Source organism: Diadema setosum, chromosome 20 (assembly GCF_964275005.1).
Source record: "Diadema setosum chromosome 20, eeDiaSeto1, whole genome shotgun sequence".
Classification (NCBI taxonomy): domain Eukaryota; kingdom Metazoa; phylum Echinodermata; class Echinoidea; order Diadematoida; family Diadematidae; genus Diadema; species Diadema setosum.
This window is the reverse complement of record NC_092704.1, coordinates 19,357,910-19,382,219: the sequence shown is the minus strand read 5'-3', so window position 1 is coordinate 19,382,219 and position 24,310 is coordinate 19,357,910. Positions and strand designations below refer to the sequence as shown.

The 24,310-nt window shown below is 38.6% G+C and overlaps 1 protein-coding gene across 1 annotated transcript; it reads right to left on the bottom strand.

The window, feature by feature from the left end:
* Positions 1–150: 150 nt before the first annotated feature.
* Positions 151–15,405, bottom strand: LOC140243791 (angiotensin-converting enzyme-like). The gene is given in 13 exon segments (XM_072323460.1): positions 151–640; positions 4,697–4,869; positions 6,257–6,379; positions 7,502–7,600; positions 8,024–8,168; positions 9,603–9,829; positions 10,479–10,509; positions 10,512–10,650; positions 11,635–11,732; positions 12,529–12,714; positions 13,476–13,619; positions 14,810–14,903; positions 15,389–15,405. Coding segments are annotated over 12 exon segments (1,515 nt in total). The 5' UTR covers positions 14,883–14,903; positions 15,389–15,405; the 3' UTR covers positions 151–563.
* Between the last annotated feature and the right edge of the window lie 8,905 nt (positions 15,406–24,310).

Below are 24,310 nucleotides of genomic sequence, written 5' to 3'. Positions count from 1 at the left end.
ACTTAACATGATAGTAGCATCATTCCATATCAATGAAATCCACACTATGGACGCCAGCACTCAAATAACCAACGGGACATAATTGATTTTATGATATTTTGTTCATTTTATTCAATCATGCAAGAGACAATCATTCGAATTTATATTTCGTGACTATTTGACTTCCAAGGCCCAGTGCTTAATGTTCTGTGATGATTCAACTCTATACAAAATGCTTCGAACAACAACAACAAATAAACAAAAAATCACCCAATGGGGTTCTCCCTGAGTCTTGGTTTTTGGTTCCTTCGTGTTTCACAGGAGTCAGCATTATCTTGTTTAAAGTTAATTCTGTTTCAAACGTAAATGTATTAAAAATGCTAGGTAGAAGAATTGACTTCATCTTGCTAAACGTGGCACAAAAGTTCATTAGTCTAAGAAATGTTTTTAACTGTTATACGTAAATTTAAGCAGTGAGAACTTACTCTACCGTGTCTACAGTGGTTTGATGAATTGAATCTTCTCTTTCACCCCCTTTTTAGCTTAAAGTTTCTCATCTATCTACGTGGCACTGTCTACACTGGTCAATATCTCCAAATAGCAATCCAAGCCGCAATGAAGAGTTGTCCAACTATACTGGTACATCCAAGCTTGGAACATCCTGTTAACAGCACAAAAACATAATCATAATGAGTCGAATTAGCGAAGATGACTTTTTAAATGCTGAAGTCTTTTTTTTTTTTTAAAGATTTACTATGCTCAGTGGAGGAACGTAATAGATACGGAGATGAAGCGTGAATGTCAAGAATGCATGCCAAAACAATATAACTGTATGTCTACTGTCGTTGCTTGGAGATGATGAACATTCCAGTGGCGTATCTAGGGGGGGGGGCACGTGCCCCGGGCGCCACTCCTTGGGGGCGCCAAAAACGTAAAAAAAAAACCAAAAAAAAAACGAAGAAGAAGAAGAAAAAAAAAAGAAGGAAAAAAAAAAAACTCGCCCGGACGAGTGTGTGTGTGTGTGTGTGGGGGGGGGGAGGATGGGGGGAGGGGCACAAAACCAAATCAAACCAGATAAAAACAAAACATGATGATGACGTGGACAAAATGACAATGTTTGTTGTGTTCACACAAAAATTCCATGTTTTGTAAGCTGAAATACAACAATTTTCGGCTGCGCTCGCTCGCCAAAATTCATCTAAAAAAGAAGAAGATGAGAACAACATGTGATGATGAAGCGGACAAAATGACAATCATTGTGTTCACACATGCCATCGTTAGAAGGCAAAATGTTACACGGAGCAGTGGCTGCAATTCCTTTCGTCCTGAAGCGACCGCCGATTGGATCAAAAGAGTTCGCCAACGGTTTCGAACATACGGGGGAGGGGGGGGGGGGGGAAACAAAAACTCTCCCGGACGAGTGTGTTTGTGGGGGGGGGGGGGAGAGAATGGGGGAGGGGCACAAAACCAAATCAAACAAGATATTAAGAACAAAACGTAATGATGACGCAGAAATATACAAATTTCGGCTCACTCGCGCGTACTAATTAAGAGTATTTTTTCAAGTCCTCAGTTTGTTGGTATAAATAGTTATCTATAAGGCCGTCACTATATCTTGATTAGAATATTGTAAGATTTAATAAGCAAAAAATGACAAGAATTCCATGTTTTGTAAGCTGAAATACAAAAATTTTCGGCTCGCTCGCCAAAATTTATCACAAAAAAAGAGATAAGAACAAAACATGATGACGCGGAAATAATACATTTTGGCTCACTCGCGCGTACTAATTTAGAGTATTTTTTCAAGTCCTCAGTTTGTTGGTATAAATCGTTATCTAATAGGCCGTCACTATATCTTGATGAGAATTGAAAGATTATTTCAATAAGCAAAAAAAATGACAAGAATTCCATGTTTTGTAAGCTGCAATACAAAATTTATTACATTTGAATAACCCTCAAAAGACCCCTTTTAAGTGCTTGAAAAAGCATATCATGTGGACTTTTTTAAAGTCCCTACTGGGATGGGGTTGGGATTGAACACTTATTCAGAAATTAGGGGCGCAATTTTCGCGTTTGCCCCGGGCGCCGTTTTCCCTAGATACGCCACTGCCCTTTTGAGAAAGCATCCTGAGGCACACTTAATGACTTCATATAAGAGACGAATCATAGTTATCATTATGATGATTCTCGACTATCTTCCTTCAAGTTGAATACGATTTGATATCTCAAAAGGAGACAGATATATAAGGGAATGTTCATCGCGCCTACATATTGGAACCTACTAAATGCAAATCCTGTTAAAACGAACAAGGATACGAGATCTTCACTATGGTGATTATCACTAGAACATTTTAACCGAGGGGGGGGGGGGGCAGGGGGGAGGGGTACAGTAGCTCGTATCTAAGGCACAACTTACTCGATATAGCGAGCTGATTTTTGAGATACCATCAGATTTGTAAGTATGAGAGGATTTTACCAGACAAACTGTCTTTATTTTCCTGAAATGTTTTGTCCGTTTCAATGACATGAAAAAAGGAAGAAAAGAGATCCTCAACTTCCTAACACCAACACAGGACGGTGATTTCTTGGTATCAGGTGTGCCTCCAGATCCAAAGGACCCGGGTTCGATTCCAGAGTCTATCTGTGCAATGTTGTGTATAATGTCGTCCACTCTCGTAAGAGGCAAAAATACTCTTTCGATCCCTCGGATAGGACATAAAATGATGGTCCCGTGTGTGAGAGTTACAGCTCAATCACGTAAAAGATCTCGCTTCATTCATTCATTGAAAAGAGCAGGGTGCATAACCCGGTGCAGTGGTCTCGTCACACTTCAAACGACCCCATGAAAGACCAGCTAGTGCAGCTTGAATGACCTGACAAGTATCACAGTCTCACACATCTTCACTAAATTTCCTTCTCTAAATTATACTAGAATTGTACATAACGATTCATTAATGACATTGTATAGGGAAGAAAACAAGTAACTGAATCATAGACAGAAAGAATTACTTCATGTCGAATTATGTACAAATCAAAAGAAAGTTGAAAGATGATAATACTATCGCACTGTCTAATCTACCTCACGTGATTGCAACCCAATTGCAGTTTCACCAACTGCTGCCAAACTCCACGGATTTAAACTTTCTCTCTTTTTTTCTGTACTGTTTGAGTGAAACTTATCACGTTTAACTCAATCTTTTTCTAGATTTTAAGCAATTCATAAAAAAGATAGTCATTCATTCTTTCATTATTTCATTTCATTTCATTTCGTTTCCAACAAAAATGCAATTATAGCAATAATATATTTGAATACACATCATTCAACGTTATTACACAAAATCAGTACAAGATTCGTTTTGTCATGATTGTAAGAGGAAAATATTGTAAACTGAATTAGATGCGCGTTGTGAACTTTATGACAAATACCTGATCAATATCATTGGAAATTAAAGGGACTGCTAAAACGCAGAGGTTGTAGTGGGTAATTTCTTCAATAGCAATAAGTAATTGCTGAACTAACAAAATTATGATATTTGACTAAGGAAAGAGAGAGGACAGATACACGCACTTATTAGCAAACACGTGGTAGCCCTATTAAAAACAAGGTAGAGGATAAGGGTGGGAGGAATAACAGGAAGAAATTGAAGTGGACAGGGGGAAAAGACAAAGGAAGTGGAGTTGAAGGATCAAAACCAACCCACGCGAGGCACGCAACGCTTGGCTCATCGAGGTATAAAGAGGAGACTGTACTATTAAAGAGACGATAAAAGATTACGATGGAGGACAAAAAAGGCATGGAATTATGGTTACACCCAAGGTTACTCATTCTGCTATATCCGTACATAGGAATTTCTAGGAGAGAAGAAAAAAGTTAGTCTTAAAGGGATCGTATAGTTTTGGTTGAGGCCTATTTTCAGGTTTCTAACATTTTTCGGTGAGATAATGAGAGACCTCTTATGAAATGTGAAAGAGCATGTAATTCCATGAGGAATTCAACGTTTATTTCATGAAAATTGGTTTTGAAATGGCTGAGATATCCAAAACAGAGCGATTCTAATAAAGTGTGCGACCCACTTTTTATTACGATCACTTTGTTTTACCTTGTTGTTAGATGTTTCAGTCAGTCCAAACCTAATTTTTCATCAAAGAATTCCTCTTAAAATGGTATGCTCTGTACTATTTCATAAGTGTTTTCTTGGTATCTCGCAAATGTTAAAAGCCCAATTCTCATCTCCACCAATACTGTACCATCCTTTTAAAGGAGATTTTAACGGCCCGTTAACGATTGCCCCGTCACTGTACAGGCATGCTAACCTGGAAACATTAAACTGCACATTACTTGAATATGAGACCATTCTGAAGCAAATAATTTTCACATGACAATAGATATATGTACTCTTAAATGAATCCCACAAGGATTGGAACAATCATTTCCCAGCATTCCCACTGAACGCACTGATTCCCACTGATCAGCTACTAGCCATCCCCTTTAAATGAAAGGTACTAAGATTAAGAGCTTCCTTTATACTGTTATAAAGAGAATTACAAAATAGACTGCACCATTAGGCATGTAGGACAGTAAAAACCAGACACCCCTCCCCCCAGCACACAAACACACGCAAGGAACGAACAGGCTCACATACTTCATCCCAAATATTGTAACGAAATGCCCATTAACAGACCCTGTACCATGACCTCTACACCTCTGCCTGCTTACCAGAGTGGGAGTCCCAGCCGATCTGTTCGCCATTCTCAGCATTGGTCCGTTCCAGCCATTCCATGAGAGGCTGAAAGTATTCCAAGATGGCGTCAGCTGACATCTCCCTCTGTCCCGTAATGACCTCCATGGCCTCCTGCCATGGGCGACTTCTTCCCATTGACATCATGTCTCTGCGTGAGGGACGACAGACAAAATAAAGCGCACGAACAGAAAATTTTCTTCAGGTAATCTATTATCTATGGCCTGCCTTTACCATTGCTATATAAAAGTCCCCTATATCCTTGTATTATAAGAAATAAACCTTCAGGTCGATATCATTCCACCTTTAAGAATACATTAAAAAGATTACAGTCATTGGATTGGAAGAGGTTCATCGTGGTGAAGAATGAATGAAGGAAGTAATCAGTTGTCTCTCTCAACGTTTGCACATCGTGAGACAACTGATTACTTTCTTCATTCAATTACAGTCATGTTTAGCATTCAGGCCGGCATTCTACGTCTGTATTATTTCAAATTCATCCTCGTTTTGGTCTACAGTATTGTAGAATTTATATATATATATATATATATATATTGTATATACATATACATTTGTCATAGGGACCTAAAGTAAGACTGAGGAATTTCTCTTTTTGTGTTAGCAAAACCTATTCCTTGACTCTTATATAGTTCATAAGTGCCAGGAAAAGGTAAACCGCGAGGAAATGGGGGAAACATTTGGGACTATTCGAACGATAATGAATAAACATCAACAGATGTGTGACTTTTGAGATTTGCAGAATTTGAAAGAGAATCATCGTGAGGAGATGACATTGAGGCTCAAATTTCTCCAAATCGTTGCCTGCGGTAACATTTGCATTTGCATTTTCAGCCTCTTGGAGACAATCTACCGAAGACAAATTGACCGACAGTTTTACTGGTTCCTACTGTATATTTCCCAGCAGTGTACATCATTTCACAACTATTTCCACTCTCTGCAACTGACACTGAGAGATCCCTGGTGTGTAATGCAATTTTAAAAGAAGTTAGTCTGAAAAGAAATAACAAAAGTTGTATCCATCACAACCTGAAAATTTGATAAAAATTGGATGAAAATTAAAGGAAACTTTACATTTTTTATACATGTATTTCAATAATTTTTACAGAGCAGTTCTTGAACATGCAATGTGAATATGTACAAATTATAAAGTTGATGTCGACACATCTTTCTATGTAGACAGTCATGAAAATCAATATTTCCTGTTTTTGTTTTGTTTTTGCTTTGTTTTTGTTTTGTTTTGTTTGTTTTTATTTTCTTTGATTCAACCGCAATTATATTCCAGTCTCAAATCTTGATGTATCAGACTGATGATTATATTAAAGTTCTTTAGGCAGGAATAACATCATGTTTTACATTTTCATAGCAGAAAATTATGACGTGGTGAAACATATTTAGCAACACTCATTTGCATAATCAACTATTTGAGGACTTTTCGGCGAAAATTAGCTAATCTTTAAAACACTTCATCACTTACCTAATCAATGATAGTCTTTTTAAAATGATTGAAATCGACTCACCCCAAGAGAGTGCCCGCCTCACGAGACTGATAGAAGTCACATCTGTGCAATGGTCCTTCGTGGTTTGCTGCATCACACATAGCTTTGTAAAACTGGAACTGGAGGATTGTTCGGATGTAGTATCTATAGGCATGGAGGTAGAAAAGACTTTCTTTGTACCTCCATGATTTAGGCAAGCAGAATTACATCAACATTTTCAATATGAGTCCAACACAAAAGCATTTACACACTAATAGAGTCACATAGACACATGCACATAGAATGTGCACACACGTAAACACACACACACACACACACACACACACACACACACACACACACTACAATGCAATGTATAATAAGCCAGTTTACAGTTCCACTTTGCGCATGAGCAGAAAAAGGTCATTTGCACAATCAGGCATGTTTGCCTTTGAATTCACTGAGATAAGCATCCTTGATGTAATGATTATTTATGTACCCTTGTAAATAGTGCTTACTAGTACATTCACCTGACAGCAAGCCTGGTATTTAGAAATGTTGGTAGAAAGACTTTGTTTATGCATTCAACACAAAACAATAAAATGAATGCCTGCCGAAGTGCCAACTGACAGACAGACCATTCTTGTCAACCTGCTTTGCTCAAGTTCAGCCTTTGTTTGAACTTGAATTCCATAAATTGTGAGCGTGCTTATGCATCATCCTGCTTTGAAAATGAGTGAAGTGCCTATTCCAATTAGAGAAAAAAGAAAGGTCATTTGTACCAATGTGCACATAAGCTAACTGTGAACTGGCTTACATATATAATATACATAATTTAGTATATTATATATATAAATATATAAATATATAAAATATTTTATATATACATACATTGAAAACTAAGTCACACGTCATTGTCTTGGTCATGTTTGTTTCCTTCCATCTTTTATAATTTCTGTGGAGTCATCCTCAAATTTTTTTACAGCAAATTAGATTCCCTTCTGTAGAACGAATCTGTAAGTGCAACTTTGCTACGCGTCATCTAACGGATGATATCAAATCTGGTGTGTTAGAATTGTTTTCCTTCAATTCAGCTCATCAATACAATCTAACTTGAAATATCTATATACGTATCCTGCCTGCTTGTTTATACTGGTACCTACATGTATATCTGTCTGTCTGTCTTATGTAATATGCATATATATGTATATTCGCATAATTATATATAAAATATCTGTGCATCTTACTGTATGTGTGCGTGAATATTCCTAAAGACAGTGTTCGTACCCAATAAAAGGATAATGAGTAATGAAGTGGTCCATAGCTCCTGGGTCGAAGTCATTCTCTGACCGCGGCACTGGAGGTTCTACGCCAACCAAATCTCGCCTGTATGGAGAGACAAGAAAACGACCATGCCGTGACGTATGATTATCGTAACAAACTTAGTTATGATAATACGTGTAATAATGATGATAATGATAGGAAATTGTCTTTTCTACTTTAATAGGAGATTCTGTTTATCTGTTTATTGTATGGTCTGCTTCAACAGAGAGTCCAAACAATAGTAAATAACAAATATTACGAGGCTATACTGCTGGTAAAATCTTGACAAGGGTCGCAGGCTGAATACAGGATTCAAATGTGAAGTTTGTTACAATGTAACAACCATTGCTATTACGTGCACCATAATGTTATCCGTATTATCTATTATCCTTATGATGAGTGTAATGAATAAGTGCGTTTATTTACAGTGAAAACAAAAGAAAATATTGGGACAAAAAAATGAAAAATGCAAAAATCAAATTTTACTTGAGCTGCCACCATCTTGCCATGGAGTTATTGACATCATAGACACCGCTCATAAGATCCCATCTCCACCTCGACAAGCCCAGGCTGAACGGCAATGTCGCTATCGTAGTCAGACTCGTCTTCAGTAGAAAGTTGATGTCGGTTTCTACAACAACAACAACGCGGAAAAATACAGACGTCAATTAAGTTAACCTCTCAACTCCAAAGTGTTTCCAACTTTTCTTATATACTGTACAGGAAAGAGATTACGCAAGGAGAGATTGTTGCTTAATTATTTTACTAGTTACGATTGAATACTCATTCCTTTAAAAGTGTTGACACGCTTACTTAAAAGGTACCAACAACCAGTGATACTCAAAAATAGCTCAATTTTCTGATACCACGTCTTTTTTGTAAAGAAGCACAATTATTGGTTACTATGAGATATAACAATAAGTGTTTCCTTAACCACTTTGACCTCTTCACATACGATAATACGTTGTCCTTTTTTCTCTTTTATTTTCTTTCTTTCCTCGCTCTTTCCTTCTCTTATACCCCCTTCTCTTTCCCTCTTTCTCTAGCAGTCAGCAAGTTTATTTCAATATAAATAGCCTACATGCAGATATATATATGGAGAGAGAGACATATATCTTAATATTTATCTATTTACTCATATGTATATGTATATATATATATATACATATATATATATATATATATATATATATATATATATATATATATTGAAGAAATAACGTGGTAATGCTTCCGCCTTCCTCAGAAGTCTTGACAATCGTTGTTTGTCAAGACTCCTGAAGAAGGCGGAGGCCGCTGAAAATTCGAGTCGAATAAAGTCAACATTTATTGGCAAAAAAAAAAAATGCATCACCAGTTTATTACTTTTTCTTCGTGGAGCCAATACGTGATTTCTCAACATTTATATATATATATATATATATATATATATATATATATACATATATATATATGATATATATATATATATATATTTTTTTTTTTTTTTTTTTTTTAATATGAATTGAAACAAGAGAGGAAAACTGACCAGAAACAAATAATAAATGGCGAAAACTTTGAGCAAAGAAAATGGGTTTTCATCGGGATTCGAACCCGAGACCTCCGGATTACTAGACCGGTGCTCTACCGACTGAGCTATTGAAAGCCCTAGATCGGTGTTCGTCCCAAACCCTTAACTCTCTTTGCTCGTGTGGTCAGAAGCTATAGTGTGTGTATGTGTGCCACACACACACACATTGACCTGACATAGACCCAAAGGACGTAAATCAACTTTGGAATAAATGCGAGGGATCACCGAAGCGATGCAGCTTTTTATTTTTTTTTTTTTTTTTGTAATATGAATTGAAACAAGAGAGGGAAAACTGACCAGAAACAAATAATAAATGGCTCAGTCGGTAGAGCACCGGTCTAGTAATCCGGAGGTCTCGGGTTCGAATCCCGATGAAAACCCATTTTCTTTGCTCAAAGTTTTTGCTATATATATATATATATATATATATATATATATATATATATATATATGTATATATATAAGCTGCTGTTTCTATACTTCTAGAAAGTATACCGAAATCCCCCTCTTCTAGTCCCTCAAAGAGTCCAACTTCCTGCAGGTGTTTGGGCGTGGCTACGGAGAGGGACATAACCTCCCCAATGGCCTCGTGGAAAGCCCCATTGGCTCCGTCTCGAAAGGCCACAGGCTGGTCCTCGTACTGCATGAAGTACTGGATGTGACCGAGCTCGTGGTGGGCGATCAGAAAATATCTCATCGTAATCTCCGTGCAGATACTGATCCTAGTGAATGAGAGTATACAGACTGGAACATCAGATAGTTGCCTATTATTTCATTTGTTTTCAGGGGATTTGTCGCTTCACCTGTTGTCTACGAGAAGTTGAAATGTTCATGTCGTGAATTCAGATTTAACCTCACGTGTCACATGCATTCAATCAAACAAAATATAATGAGCTCGATGTAGTACACTATAAAATAAGGAGTGATTTACCTCAACCTGAGTGAAGAGCGAATGGGTCAAGTTAGTTTCAAGCTTGGGGAAGTTACCATAAAGTACGATGAATAGGTGAACATAGACATTAATACTCGATTAAATCTTTACACTGTATATGAGTATATACAGTGTAAATATATATCGAGTATTTAATGTCTATACAATACACGACTGGAAATGTATGTAAACGTATGTTGGCATAAGTTTACGCCTGGATGATAAAGTATTGGTGCATCATGCAAGCAGATTGATAAAGTGCGTCAGTACCATTATTGCCGAGTTGCGTTTCCAAAGCTAACTCATGTTTTAAAAGCTTCACACATGCCATGGTATGCATTCTTTCTTGACATCATGACGGGGACGAGGTTTTCCCCCCAAACCGCGGACTATAGTCTCTGGAGCAATAACATTTGATTGGACCTGAGAGTTCTAATCACCTGACGTCATTGTTGTCGAAGAGATCCCAGCCGAGGGATGGCATACCACGTCACGACCGTCATCAGGTTTGACAAACATAGAGTTTTCCCAGAATTCATCCCTGACAGGAAGCAGTCCCATGGAAATGTAGAACTCGTTGGCCATCTCAAACAGTGTGGTGGCGTTGTAACCCTGAGAGGATACAAACAGATCGGTGTTATGATCCAATGACCGAGGTAATGATAGTATTTATGCGCCTTGAGCACTCCGCAGAGTGGATTTCGCGCCAAATTAGTCATACATTATTATTATTATTATTGTTATTATTATTATTATCATCATTATTGTTATCATTATTATTATTGTTATTACTATTATTATTATTACTATCATTATCGTTATCATACTTATTATTATCACCATCATCATTTTATAGTATGTTGGAAAAGACTTGTGTTATTAAAATGTAGCGGCTAATTTTGTCTGTGGACATCTTCTTATAGTTGACGCTAGTATAGGTAATATAACAAGTGAAAAGGAGTGTTAGAATAAATACACAGATATGTTTCCCCAGATCAATACAAGTACGCTAACGTTATCACCAAGCAGGTCCAGGGACTGTTTCACTTACACATTGCTGCGAACAATTTTATATTCAAGACGCCACTATAGACCAGGGCCCCCTTTCATAAAAGATGTTAGGATAGCAACTCTTGCTGGAATGCCAACTTCCAATAGCAACAGCCAATTAGGAAGCTGGATTCTTGTCGTTAACATGACAATTGCCATCCCAGCAAGAGTTGCTATCATATCAACTTTTTATGAAATGGGGCCCAGTAAAGATCTCAAGTATTCGTGTATGCATATGTGTAGAAATTTAAACACCGGTAGTTATACATGTATAAGTAGATAGACTGTATATGGACAGATGGATAGATAGATAGATAGATAGATAGATAGATAGATAGATAGATAGATAGATAGGTAGACAGATAAAGAGATGCTTGTATACATGTTTCTGTGTGTGCATGTCTTCATGCATGTTTGCTTTTCAATTTCCTCCCTCACCGAAAACTGAACTGTTTTAAGATATTCGTGATGAAGTTGAGATATTTTGTTTGTCGATGGGGCACGCACGTCTTCGAGGTACATTACTTCATTGATTAGATACTTCACCTGTTGATTCATGGTGTCTGTGACGTCAATATTTGGTCTGTCTGGGTAAGGCACCACCAGGTTATAAATGTTGTCCCAGAATCGTCCCCACATCTCACCTAAAGTTGAAAGGAAAATGGAACTCATTGCTAATGTCTTCAATGTCATGCATGTTTAATGTTGCCGGACCTTTTTTGTTTTGTTTTGTTTTGTTTGTTTGTTTGTTTTTAATTTGGTTGATTTTTTGACAGAAAAGGAACTAAGATTGGGTGATGCAATACAGACAGTGCCGTAAAATAAAACAACTCGTTACATCATTAATTGTATTGTGTGAGCACTGAATGTTAATAAAACATTACCTATAGAGATATATGAATGTCTCTCTCTCTATTCTTTTTTTTTCTTTTTCCCTCTCTTTTTTTCCTTGTCTGTTACCTATCTACCCATATTTTTTTTTGTAAATCTATCTAGCTCTCTTTTATTTTCTGAAATTTTTCTGATCCCGCGAGTGTGTATGCATGTGTGTGTGTGTGTGTGTGTTTGTATGTTTGCATTGGTGAGCTATTTGTGCTTCTGTATGATTGTATGCATGAAAGTTTAGGGTTTATCAAAACACTGCTTGTGCTTATTAAAACATCAAGAATGCACACTGTACTTTAGGTTTCGTTACTTTGTCAGAATTAAGATTCAGTAAAATATACATTTCATTTGCTTACTTTTCACACATTTACGGTAAAGTATTCTTCCCATTTCTGTTTCTGAACTAACACACATTGAATTAGGGATGCGCTGATCGTTTTTTTTTCCGCAAACGATTGACGAAATAAAATCAAAAGCATAATAATTTTTTTGTTTTCAAAACAAAGGAACCGTCGCGTCTCTTCTCGAAATACAATATCCATAACATGCTCTCACCGAAGACATGGGCGGGTAGATAACCCTTGACATCAATCCTGTCGCCATACACATTATGGAGTTTGCGCCTGACGTAAGCATGGAGCTGTTTGTAGAGAGGTAAGATAGCCTCGTAGATCTCCTGGACCTTCTCTTTCACATCGTCTCCGTATTCAGACCTCCAGGAGTGACCCATGTCCTCGTATCCTGCAGGTGGCCCAATTAAAAAATCGTCTCTTTCCTCATCCATGACCAAGAGATATGCTTTTAAGTACAAGTGATGATGATGATGATAGTATTTGTGATGGTAGTACTTAATATATCTGTTCTTCTATCCCTGGTCTTTGTTTATATGCTGGTATGACATAGACTTCTTAGTTTGTTTCATTTCTTTTTTTTTTACATTTGGTATATAAAAGTGAAAAATCTATGTAAATGTAGCTTACAGCAATAAAGAATGGAATGTGTCCCATCGTATGTTCTGGGGGTATAAGAGTGGAATTTGACGTTCCTCTTAAAACTCCTCAGAAGAATCTATAATTTATCAAACTTCATCAATTTCATTATGCTCGTGAAGAATTCTTCTCTAAAGGTTAAGCATACTCTTGTAAAACAGAATGTTTTCGTGTGAGTAATTTTAGGCGCTGAGAGGAGTTTCGCTTGTTTTTGATTGCGCAGAATCAAGACATTAACTACTCAACGGACTTATGGCAAGCAACAAAATATTCGCATGCCTTTGATTTCGCGCTAGTTCCTTGTTGCGCGAATTTCCTTTTCTTGTTGTCTTGCAGAGTTAAATGAAAAAAAATCACACGTGTACTAACGTATTACTACTAATTTATATTTTATAGATTATAACAACCTCAACAGTTACTATTAAAGACTGGTCGAAGTAGTTGCATAGTTTACCCATGAAGACATTAAGAAATTTATAGTGGCTTACGAATATAGGTTATAAACCTTCCTACCGTTTTCCCGTGCCCCTTGATTGGCAATGTCGACGTACTTTGCGTACAAAGGTTTGTTTGGCACGCCCACCGCATCGCGGAACCCTTTCCACGCCCACACCAGCTCGTCCCAGTCCGTTGAAGACGCCATAATTTCTGATAGATCTGCAGAATGAAAAAGAGAGACATGTTGTAAGTTGAGAGGAAATTGCATTATGCCCTATAGACTCTAGAGTATATTACCGTCAAACTTTATGTTCATTTTCATTTCTATGATCATGTACAGTATTTTCGTCTTAATGAGGGTTTTAGGAACGATATACAGTGATGATCAACAATGTAGTATACGATGTATTCATAGATAGAAGTGTGTGTAGGGGATTAATGGATACTACTATGGTCATGTAGAGGGAGAGAGCGTTTAATTTATGAATGTTATTACAATAAAGAATTCCTCTCTAGGGGGAGGGCTGCTGCAGACCAGGGCCTGTTTTACCAAGCTCTAACATCAATCCTATGGTTTAAGTTCAGTTAAACAGATCATAAAGGACAATTTTGGGATCAATAAGTCCTCAGAAGTTAAGAATTGTTTCACTGAGCCATTCTGGAACATTATCCTGCTCCCACCCTGCCATGTATCATTCCGAATTACATCTGGGGCCTGTTTCATAAAACTTGTCATCAGTGGCAACTGCCACATTTCTATGACAAATTTGCTCTCGGCCAATCAGATGCAAGGATTCCAGTAGCTTGTCACATCTATGACAACTTGTCACTGATGACAAGTACTATGAAACGGACCCCTGATCTGAATCTGTCCCAACAGTGGTTTCATTGTTTGACTTGATAACTATAGTTCCCAAATTAGCGAAACATGGCCCAAACCCTATCTAGACAAGAGAGAACAATATTGGCAACTGATAGATTTATTGCCACTTGGTCTACTATCAGATGGTCTACTTCCCAGTTCGTTTTACACCACTAGGGCTAAACTCATTTGGTCTACTATCAATTTCGTCTAATGCCATTTGGTCTAATCCTCACTTGGACTACTAGTAATACCCATCAGTTTGGCTAATAATCGTTTCGTCTAATAACCAGATGGTCTAATCGCAATTTTGTCTCACTGGGATTTTTTTCCCCATTTGGTCTAATAAACTGTGAGTATTAGCTTGACGAAATGGGCATAACTCATCTTGAAGTAGGCCAACTGGTGATGAGGCTAAGTGGCAATTGGACTAAATGGCCATTAGACGAACTGGTCTTAGACTAAATTGCCATTGGACGAAGTGAGAGTAGACCAAGTGATAGATCACCAATGACATCCCTTAGTGTACAGATCTGAAGCCACCCACCTGGGTCGAGAGTGACGCAATTCCAGGGCTGCTCGGGCCGGCACACCGTGGCTGTGCTGTACGTCTCGCTCATCTCCGAGGTCAGGCGGTTAAACTACATACGAAATTACCGCATATGCATACACACTTAAACAAACATAAACATGAATAAACACAGGACAATGCTAGCATATCCATATAGAGACAAACCATGAACATTGTAATCATGATAATGAAATTATAATGCTGCCCAAAGAATTGAAAGTCTTAAAAAGGAACATTTCATAAGGAAAGAAAATGGTGAGATAGACAGAACTGCATGAAGTCTTGCACGTTCGATTCCAAACTTTCTTACTACGTGCTCTTCTATAGGTGGCACTGCGATGATTAAAAGACCTTAATAAGAAAAACGTAAAGATTCTTATCAGATACTGTGATAAAGCCATTGTGCGAATCGAGTCTATTTTACTTGAACTTATGAGCTTGTGATTAATCTTTAACGAGAAGTATATGGGGATAGTTGCAATTGTACCACTGAGCAGCATTGCTGTTCGTGCGGTTAAGGTATCCCTGCGCTTCCCGTGCAGTTGAGAAGTTTACCTCGGCGACTGTTTGGTTGTCGAGGGCAGAGACACCAATCTGGCTAATGAAGGTCAGCTGACGTGTGACGTCATCAGGAAATGTAGATAGAGCACCATTGAACTCTCGAGCTGCCGCAGCCGACTTCTTATCAAAACTTGCAGCCTTTAAGCTCTCCTCGGACTGCAAGAAATGGTGATATGCAATGGTGATAAGTCTTATGAATATGAAAATGTTGATGATCAGATGCATCACACTTGAGTAAAATAAAAAGATAATAATGAGTTGCAAGGATATCTTTTAAAAACGACATTGACTACTAAATGTATATTCCCATACAGGGTAATACTACATCCCATCATTGTAATGCTTCGAACACGACTGTAATATTTTCGGCATAGAACAAAACGCAACATTGTTTCTTTGTCGTCAAAGACTGCCACTAACTTTACGACTGGATATTATTGTGAAGATTTGACATATATTATTTGTATATGATAGAATGTGTATGATATGTATAATGTACGTATAATAGAGTACATGTGCATTATAGAATGTAAAAACTTTACATTTTTTCCCTAGTTCCCTGAAGACAGGTTGCTAAAAACCATGTTACAAGTTCATCCGAAGGTATAATGTTCATAAAGTTTAGTCTACAATGACAGAACATGTTTGGGAAGGTTCTGTACAATGTATTAAAGAAAACCATGAAGATGTTTAATATGTAATAAGAATATAATAAGAAATAAATGTTATCATCTTCTCTATAGAGTGTGGACACTGTGTGCTAAGGTTGAAGGAAGTGTATATTGCAGGTTTTATATAAAGAAATTACTGAATTATAAAAGTACATAACCTCCTTATGTTTATACACCGCAGAAATAATGTTATTGTAAATGTCTTTCGTTTCAAAGTCATCCATCCGGATGTGCAGCGACACACGCTGCGGAGTAAATTTATGTTGATAATCATACGATAAGCCTGTCATATTTTCGTCGTTATGATTTGTTCTCAGGGACGCAGCTGGACAGCTGGACATACCGTTATTAACTCGCTATCAAGCAGACTAGGAATTCATGCTCCGCCTCACTTGTGTTCGATTTACCAGATGTCGTTATATCTGATCCCAGGTACAGTAGTGGCTTCCTCGAAGGAAGAGGTTCAATTTCAAGGAAGTTATCCTCTCACCCGTACTTTATTTTGACACTGTTCTGGTCAACTGGTTTGTAATGCATTTGACATGTGGAGTTGCTATGTAGCTTCTAAAGCTCGTGCTTGACCTGTAGTTCTTCCATTTCCCTTCGACTGTCTGTCATCAGTAAGTTATCATCCTTTACAATGAAACAGTGGCGGATCCAAAGGGGGCGCAACCGGCGCACGCCCCCCTTTATTTTTCGTATAAAAAACAAAAGAAATAAAAAGAAAAACAATGAAATGAAACCCGTAAGTGGCACCAGAAATATTAGTCACGCCCCCCCCCCCCTCCTTTACAGAATTCCTGGATCCGCCCCTGTGAAATATGTCATTTTCAACTACTCAAAGAAACATGAGCGAATTTGGATCACGGTGTACAAGTGTACAGATGCGCAATAGTTTGTGTGGTAATATATGTATATACATATACATATATATATATATATATATATATATTATACAACACCTCAGAATGATGTCGAATTGTGATTGGCCAAGAACATGTCACATGACATTCAATAGAAAATACCTATCAAACTCATTGAGAGTGACAGCCATACAATAGGCCCCTGGCATGGGCCTATTGCACGGCTCGAAGGTACTATAGCACGGCTTCGCGGGGGGCTACTAATGCATGGCCGCTCACAGAGTTCTGTGGCTCACACCCGTAGCAAAGCGCCAGCAAACTACATTATACAACACCTCAGAATGATGTCGAATTGTGATTGGCCAAGAACATGTCACATGACATTCAATAGTATACGAATAATTTATGAGTTGTGAGTGCATAGGGCACGAATATCGCACGAGGCGCGAGATAAGCCACTGGTCTATTCAACAAGGCGCGTAGCGCCGCGTTGAATAGACCAGTGGCGAATCTCGCGCCGAGTGCGGTATTACGTGCCCCAATGCACGAACAAAATCATAAATTATTCGTTTTATACAACACCTTGTCCACAATCACAGTACTAAATTAGTGACCGCTAACTTAGGAAGGCCCAAAAATAAATGTAACAATTAGGCCGAGAATTGTAAACCACCATGTGTACTGCTTTCAAACACTCGTCATGATTCGACCACACAGTCACAGGAATCACAAACTCCGCAGGGTCTATACCCCTTCTACGCTAACGTTAGATCGAGTTAGGCCTGACTGTTAAGCCTATCTGAGATGTCGGTAGATCTAGTACGGTAGTACGTCTAGACTTTCTCTATTTCCGAAAATGATTTTGTATAAAAACACAGAAAAATAATCAAATTACGGTTTCTCAACTTGAAATGAAGTCTTGATTTGGGGATCACTGTGGTCCACGTAGCAGATCAGAGTCAAAACTAAAAACACAGCAGTAGGTAGGCCGCAATACATGCAACTAGCTATAGGTAAAGTAGCTGCGCGTACACGTTAACGTTGCAGTACTCCGCCGCGACTGGTCTGTTTACCGGCAGCGCATCGCAGCGCAGCCGGCCAGCACGTACAATGTAGTTTGCTGGCGCTTTGCTGCATGCTGTGTGCCACAGAACTCTGTGAGCGGCCATGCATTAGTAGCCCCCCACGAAGCCGTGCTATAGTACCTTCGAGCCGTGCTATAGTACCTTCGAGCCGTCCAATGAGTTTGGTAGGTATTTTCTATTGAATGTCATGTGACATGTTCTTGGCCAATCACAATTCGACATCATTCTGAGGTGTTGTATAAAAAATACCTACCAAACTCATTGGACGGCTCGAAGGTACTATAGCACGGCTTCGTGGGGGGCTACTAATGCATGGCCGCTCACAGAGTTCTGTGGCACACAGCAGCAAAGCGCCAGCAAACTACATTGTACGTGCTGGCCGGCTGCGCTGCGATGCGCTGCCGGTAAACAGACCAGTCGCGGCGGAGTACTGCAACGTTAACGTGTACGCGCAGCTACTTTACCTAGCTAGTTGCATGTATTGCGGTGATACTGCTGTGTTTTTAGTTTTGACTCTGATCTGAGCACTACGTGGACCACAGTGATCCCAAAACCAAGACTTCATTACAAGTTGAGAAACCGTAATTTCATTATTTTTCTGTGTTTTTATACAAAATCATTTTCGGAAATAGAGAAAGTCTAGACCTACTACTAGATCTACCGACATCTCAGGTAGGCTTAATAGTCAGGCCTAACTCGATCTAACGTTAGCGTAGAATGGGTATAGACCCTACGGAGTTTGTGATTCCTGTGACTGTGTGGTCGAATCATGACGAGTGTTTGAAAAAAGTACACAGGGTGGTTTGCAATTCTCGGCCTAATTGTTACATTTATTTTTGGGCCTTCCTAAGTTAGCGGTCACTAATTTAGTACTGTGATTATGGACAAGGTGTTGTATAAAACGAATAATTTATGATTTTGTTCGTGCATTGGGGCACGTAATACCGCACTCGGCGCGAGATTCGCCACTGGTCTATTCAACGCGGCGCTACGCGCCTTGTTGAATAGACCAGTGGCTTATCTCGCGCCTCGTGCGATATTCGTGCCCTATGCACTCACAACTCATAAATCATTCGTATATTGTACGTGCTGGCCGGCTGCGCTGCGCTGCCGGTAAGTCTCACAGACCAGGCGCGGCGGAGTAAATTTACTGCAACGTTATATGAACGTGTACGCGCAGCTACTTTACCTAGCTAGTTGCATGTATCGCGGCCTTTATACCTACTGCTGTGTTTTTACGTTTGACTCTGATCTGCTACGTGGACCACAGTGATCCCAAAATCAAGACTTCATTTCAAGTTGAGAAACCGTAATTTGATTATTTTTCTGTGTTTTTTTACAAAATCATTTTCGGAAATAGACAAAGTCTAGACCTACTACTAGATCTACCGACATCTCAGATCGGCCTAACAGTCAGGCCTAACTCGATCTAACGTTAGCGTAGAATGGGTCTAGACCCTGATGCGGAGTTTGTGATTCCTGTGTGGTCGAATCATGATCAGTGTTTGAAAGCAGTACACAGGGTGGTTTACAATTCTCTGCTTAATTGTTACATTTATTTTTGGGCCTTCCTGAGTTGGCGGTCACTAATTTAGTGATTGTGGACAAGGTGTTGTATAAAACGAATAATTTACGATTTCGTTCGTGCATTAATTGGGGCACGTAATACCGCACTCGGCGCGAGATTCGCCACTGGTCTATTCAACGCGGCGCTACGCGCCTTGTTGAATAGACCAGTGGCTTATCTCGCGCCTCGTGCGATATTCGTGCCCTATGCACTCACAACTCATAAATTATTTGTATAATAATAATGATAATAATATATATGTATATATATATATATATACATTCTTTTTTTTCAATATTCTAATGAACTGTAAATAACGTCTTTTGCAAATGCTTGGCAACGTCACACGCATTATGTGTTTTCTATTATAAAATGTTCAAAATGTCTTAACGTGAAAAAAAAATTAATGAGTTATAAATTAAACATTGTCACATTATGTTCTACATTCAACCTGATCCCAATCATATCGTCCACTTCCAAATCTAATCAGAATGTGTTTTATTTCTTTTGCTCATAGGGATTTATTGTGAGGATATGATTATCTTGATTGTTGACGTACGCTATTTAAACCCAATAAAATTAGATTATGATACGGCGACAACTCACTTTATAAAGCATCGTGTCACGAGATGACAAAATATTCGTAATTGATAACTTATGCTGTCAGTTGTTATTCAACTTGTTCTTCTCTTCTTCTTTTTTTTTTCTTTTCCACTTCTTCTTCTCTGCAATCTCCTTCGAAGGACTATCTGTTTTATGATCAGTCATGAGGCATTCTGTGGAAACACAGAGGTCAAAGTGATAGTCCGAGGCCTGGTCTTACACCTGGGGTCTGTCTCATGGAGTCATCACATGAAAGTCTTTATATAAATATCAGAATGGCCAAAGGCTTTCATCATGTGTGTAGCTATGAGAAACTTTCAAAAAGAAGTAAAATCCATTTCATCAAGTCTCTCATAGGTGTGTCTTATTGGCGAAATGTCTCTCACAAGACTTTTATGACCCTGACCCCTGGAGGTCAGGAGCTTGAATCCTGCCCTGTGCCCCTGGCTTTCAGACAAGGCATTTAATTTACCACTGACTCCTCCTGCAACCCAGTGTATAAATGGGTTTCTGGAAATAAGGGTAGGCCCTAATGATAATGGCAAGGGCAGTGAGAACAGTGCTTACACTGCATAGAGGCGAACTTGGTTATGAATAAGGCTTTATGAGTACAAGCTTTATCATCAACATGAATGTTTAGTGCTATCATTATCATTACACTCGTTTGTAAAAATAACTATTGTTAGTTACCGTCGTCTCCTAGAACTTTGGCTTGTTTCGCTCTTCTTGAAACTGCCCAGAAAGAATTCACGCATTCCTTCTCGGGATTCCCACATGTTGACATCGCAAATTCGTCACACATAAGCACCTCACCGCACAAAGCCACACACTCAATTAACGCATTATCGTTATCATTATTGCTATTAAGTCTATCATCAACATCATCGCCACCATTACAGTGATCGAAATTAATTTGAAAAAAATATATACTGATGATAAATGAGAGGTTGAAGTGACGCCGCGCAAAAATAGGAATCGGACTTACATTCCTTGCTTGATTCTCATCTGTGAGATTCAGCAGGTACGTGAAGGTGGCCTCCACTTGGTTGAAAAGCACTTTCACCGCCTGCTCATTGTAGTCTGCAAGAAAACTTCGCGCGTCATTCAGAGTCTTCCTGTCTGACGATGACCGCTTATCCAGGTGTCGTCGCGAGCCGGGCACGGTGTCGGCGGACAGGGCGTGGTCAACGATCACCAGGGCAGACGCAAATAGAAAAAGGGTGCGGAGGGTATATGAAGCCATGACTGACTTGGCAAACGCTCAAACTTGATAATGGCCCCGCTTCTGATTCACAGCTGCTTCACCGGTGGCACAGCCTTGGGCTATTAACGCTTGCTCTCACTGACCTTACATGGTCAAACTATGAAGTTACAGTTGAAGAAGTGATGGGATGGGAAGATTTGAAATAATCCAGTACACACGGCTGCACACGACAACGGGAAGCTTGCTGGCCGTCACGCCGCCATGCCGCCGGAAAGCTAATGACTTTGACAGTTCGTCAGGGTTGTTAAAATAATATCAACTCCAGGGGCAGCGGACTTTTCATTCTTTGGAAGTGTTTTTTTTTGGGGGGGGGGGTTGAGGGAGGGTGGTAGGGAAGAGTGGGTCAAGGGTAGTGAAGGGTCAATGGTACATGTACCTTCCACCCTCCCCCTTCGAAGGGAAGAATCTCGGTCGGATCTTTTGGAAAGTCATGTTTTTTGTCTTATTTTAAATCATTTTCCCATGGGGGGTGACTAGGTTTTCATCTTCTTTTTTGGTATTTAAAGAGCCAACGCGACCCCTTGAAGTGGACAGTATAGGCCTACTTCACATGAAATGAGTTTGTTCATACGTGCGCATGCCAAAAACGGAAACTTGTACATGTATTTACTGGAGGAAATATTCCTGAATTAAGTTTTAGTTATTAGTCTTACATTGTTGTTTATTATTGTTTTTAACTTCTTCATAAATGTTTTTTCCTTCTTTTTCTTCCACTTTGTGTATGAATTTCCATCCTTTGTTTCTATAGGCAAGTTCTGGATAGTAAGTTATGTGCAGACAGGTCCAATAATCAATATAGTGTACAAGGCATCGCGATTCCACAAATTATTTGTCATGTTCTATCTGAGATCTGTGCATGTCCAATTTTAAGTCTTCATATTCAAGGAGTTAAGGTACCTTACAAACAGCTAAGAGTGTCGATTGGGTTGATCGAGCAATGTGTGGCGCAGTTAGTCAAACTCGTGTTCTCGTAGACGAGACTGGTGTGAAACGAATTTTATGTGACACGGAGAGCAGTGGACGAGAAGTCATACATTAAAAGATGACATCACACCAGAAGGCGAGCTCATACAAATGATATCCGATGTTTCTTTATTGCAAGACAACGTTCAAGAGGCAGTACTGCTTCGAGTCAACAAACTTTCTTACGCATTCATTGTCGAAGACTTCACGGCAAAACATACAAAAATTGTCACAGATTAAAGCATTTGCATGTTCTTCAATGTTTATACTCTGTGTTTACCATTATTCTGTCATCAAACTTAAATAACTCGGCCATATTTGGAAAAGGTAATAGGGATACTGAATGTCCAACATATAACATTGGAGTGGAAGTGTAACAAATTAACCGAAGGAAGTTAGATGTCTATAAAATACATTACTTGCTAGAAGCATCTTAGCGCTGAACTTACAATAAATCATGGTCAATGTCCAACTCTCGTGTTCCAGTCGTGATTACCTTTAATATGTAAAATCAAGATATTATCACATGATGCATGGTGAAGGATATACCATAATCGGGGCACCAATTCATGAGAGCCCTAACAAGTTCAGTAACACCCTTGGTTTTGACCGGCTGAGAAGCTCTAGTCCATGACTATTAATATGGTGATTGTCAGAGACTGACAACTTGTCAGGGCTGACAACTTTCAAGAAATGGTGCCCAGATCTTCTCACATTTTAAACAAAAGAAGTGTCGTGAGATTGGTATGAGTGTTTTGTGATTACTGAACTGTGTTCTCTTGACTTTTTTTTTGTCGCTTCATGCAAAAGTGACTGCAGTGGCCCACGAAGAGGATACTACATTGGCTACCATACGAACAGGATTGATTTTTTTTTACATCAACAAAAAGATGAACATACAGAAAGTGCCCCTCCCCTTAAATAGAGAGAAAAAAGAGATAACGAAATCAGATCCAGTTTATCAATTTCAGACTTTCAGGATAGCCAGTAGAGGATGAATACAGAAATAAAGATGATAAATAAAAACTAAAGATTTGTTGGTCTTTTTTTTCTTTGTACCACTCATTACATACCCTCCACTCCCCCAAACCCCCCCCCCCCCACCATCCAAAAAAAAGTGAGGGGAAAAAAAAAAGCAAAACAGTCAGTCAAAGATGACTGAAAAAAAAACTTTAACTGAATCCTGGGGATTAACCTTTTTACAAATCATTTTACTTATAGCCTCTGCTTTGTACATTTTCATATGCCTCTATGCTTTGATGTACTTGTGTTTTATAGGATTTGTGGATATAAATTGAATTAAACTGAATTGAAAGAATTGAATCGGTATTTAAAATGAAATCTCTATCTGCAATTCATATCAACTTTTTGTTGGAACACTGACCACATACATGTAGTTTGAAAAGTACATAAGTTTTCGTGACTTAATTTGTTCCTTGTACTGTAAAGCAAATACAAAGTGTTTGATATTCACTGTACAGCATGCTCAATATCTAAATACAAGAAAATTTCTGTTAATGACATACATAATTTCAACAAAATTTCCATAACAAATACACAACTGAACACAAATTTGATTTGGAAGATGACTCAAATACCATCTGAAAGGCATGAAGTGATAACTCATAAGCAGTCTAATGAAACAAACAACAACAATATATAATATATGTTCTGCCTACTTAACTCAGTGAAAGATTCTAGGGGCTCAAAATCTGACAGACCAAACTTGAACTGAACAGTGGTCAATATGACACATTATTAGCTGATCACAAGAAGGCCATTAACTCTGCAATAGAGTCTGTGAGACTAGCGGTCTTCTGCTACTTGACCCATATTGGGCTAGATATGGGATATCCTATTTAGTTGGTAGACTGCAAAAAAACCCGCAGAGGCTACATAT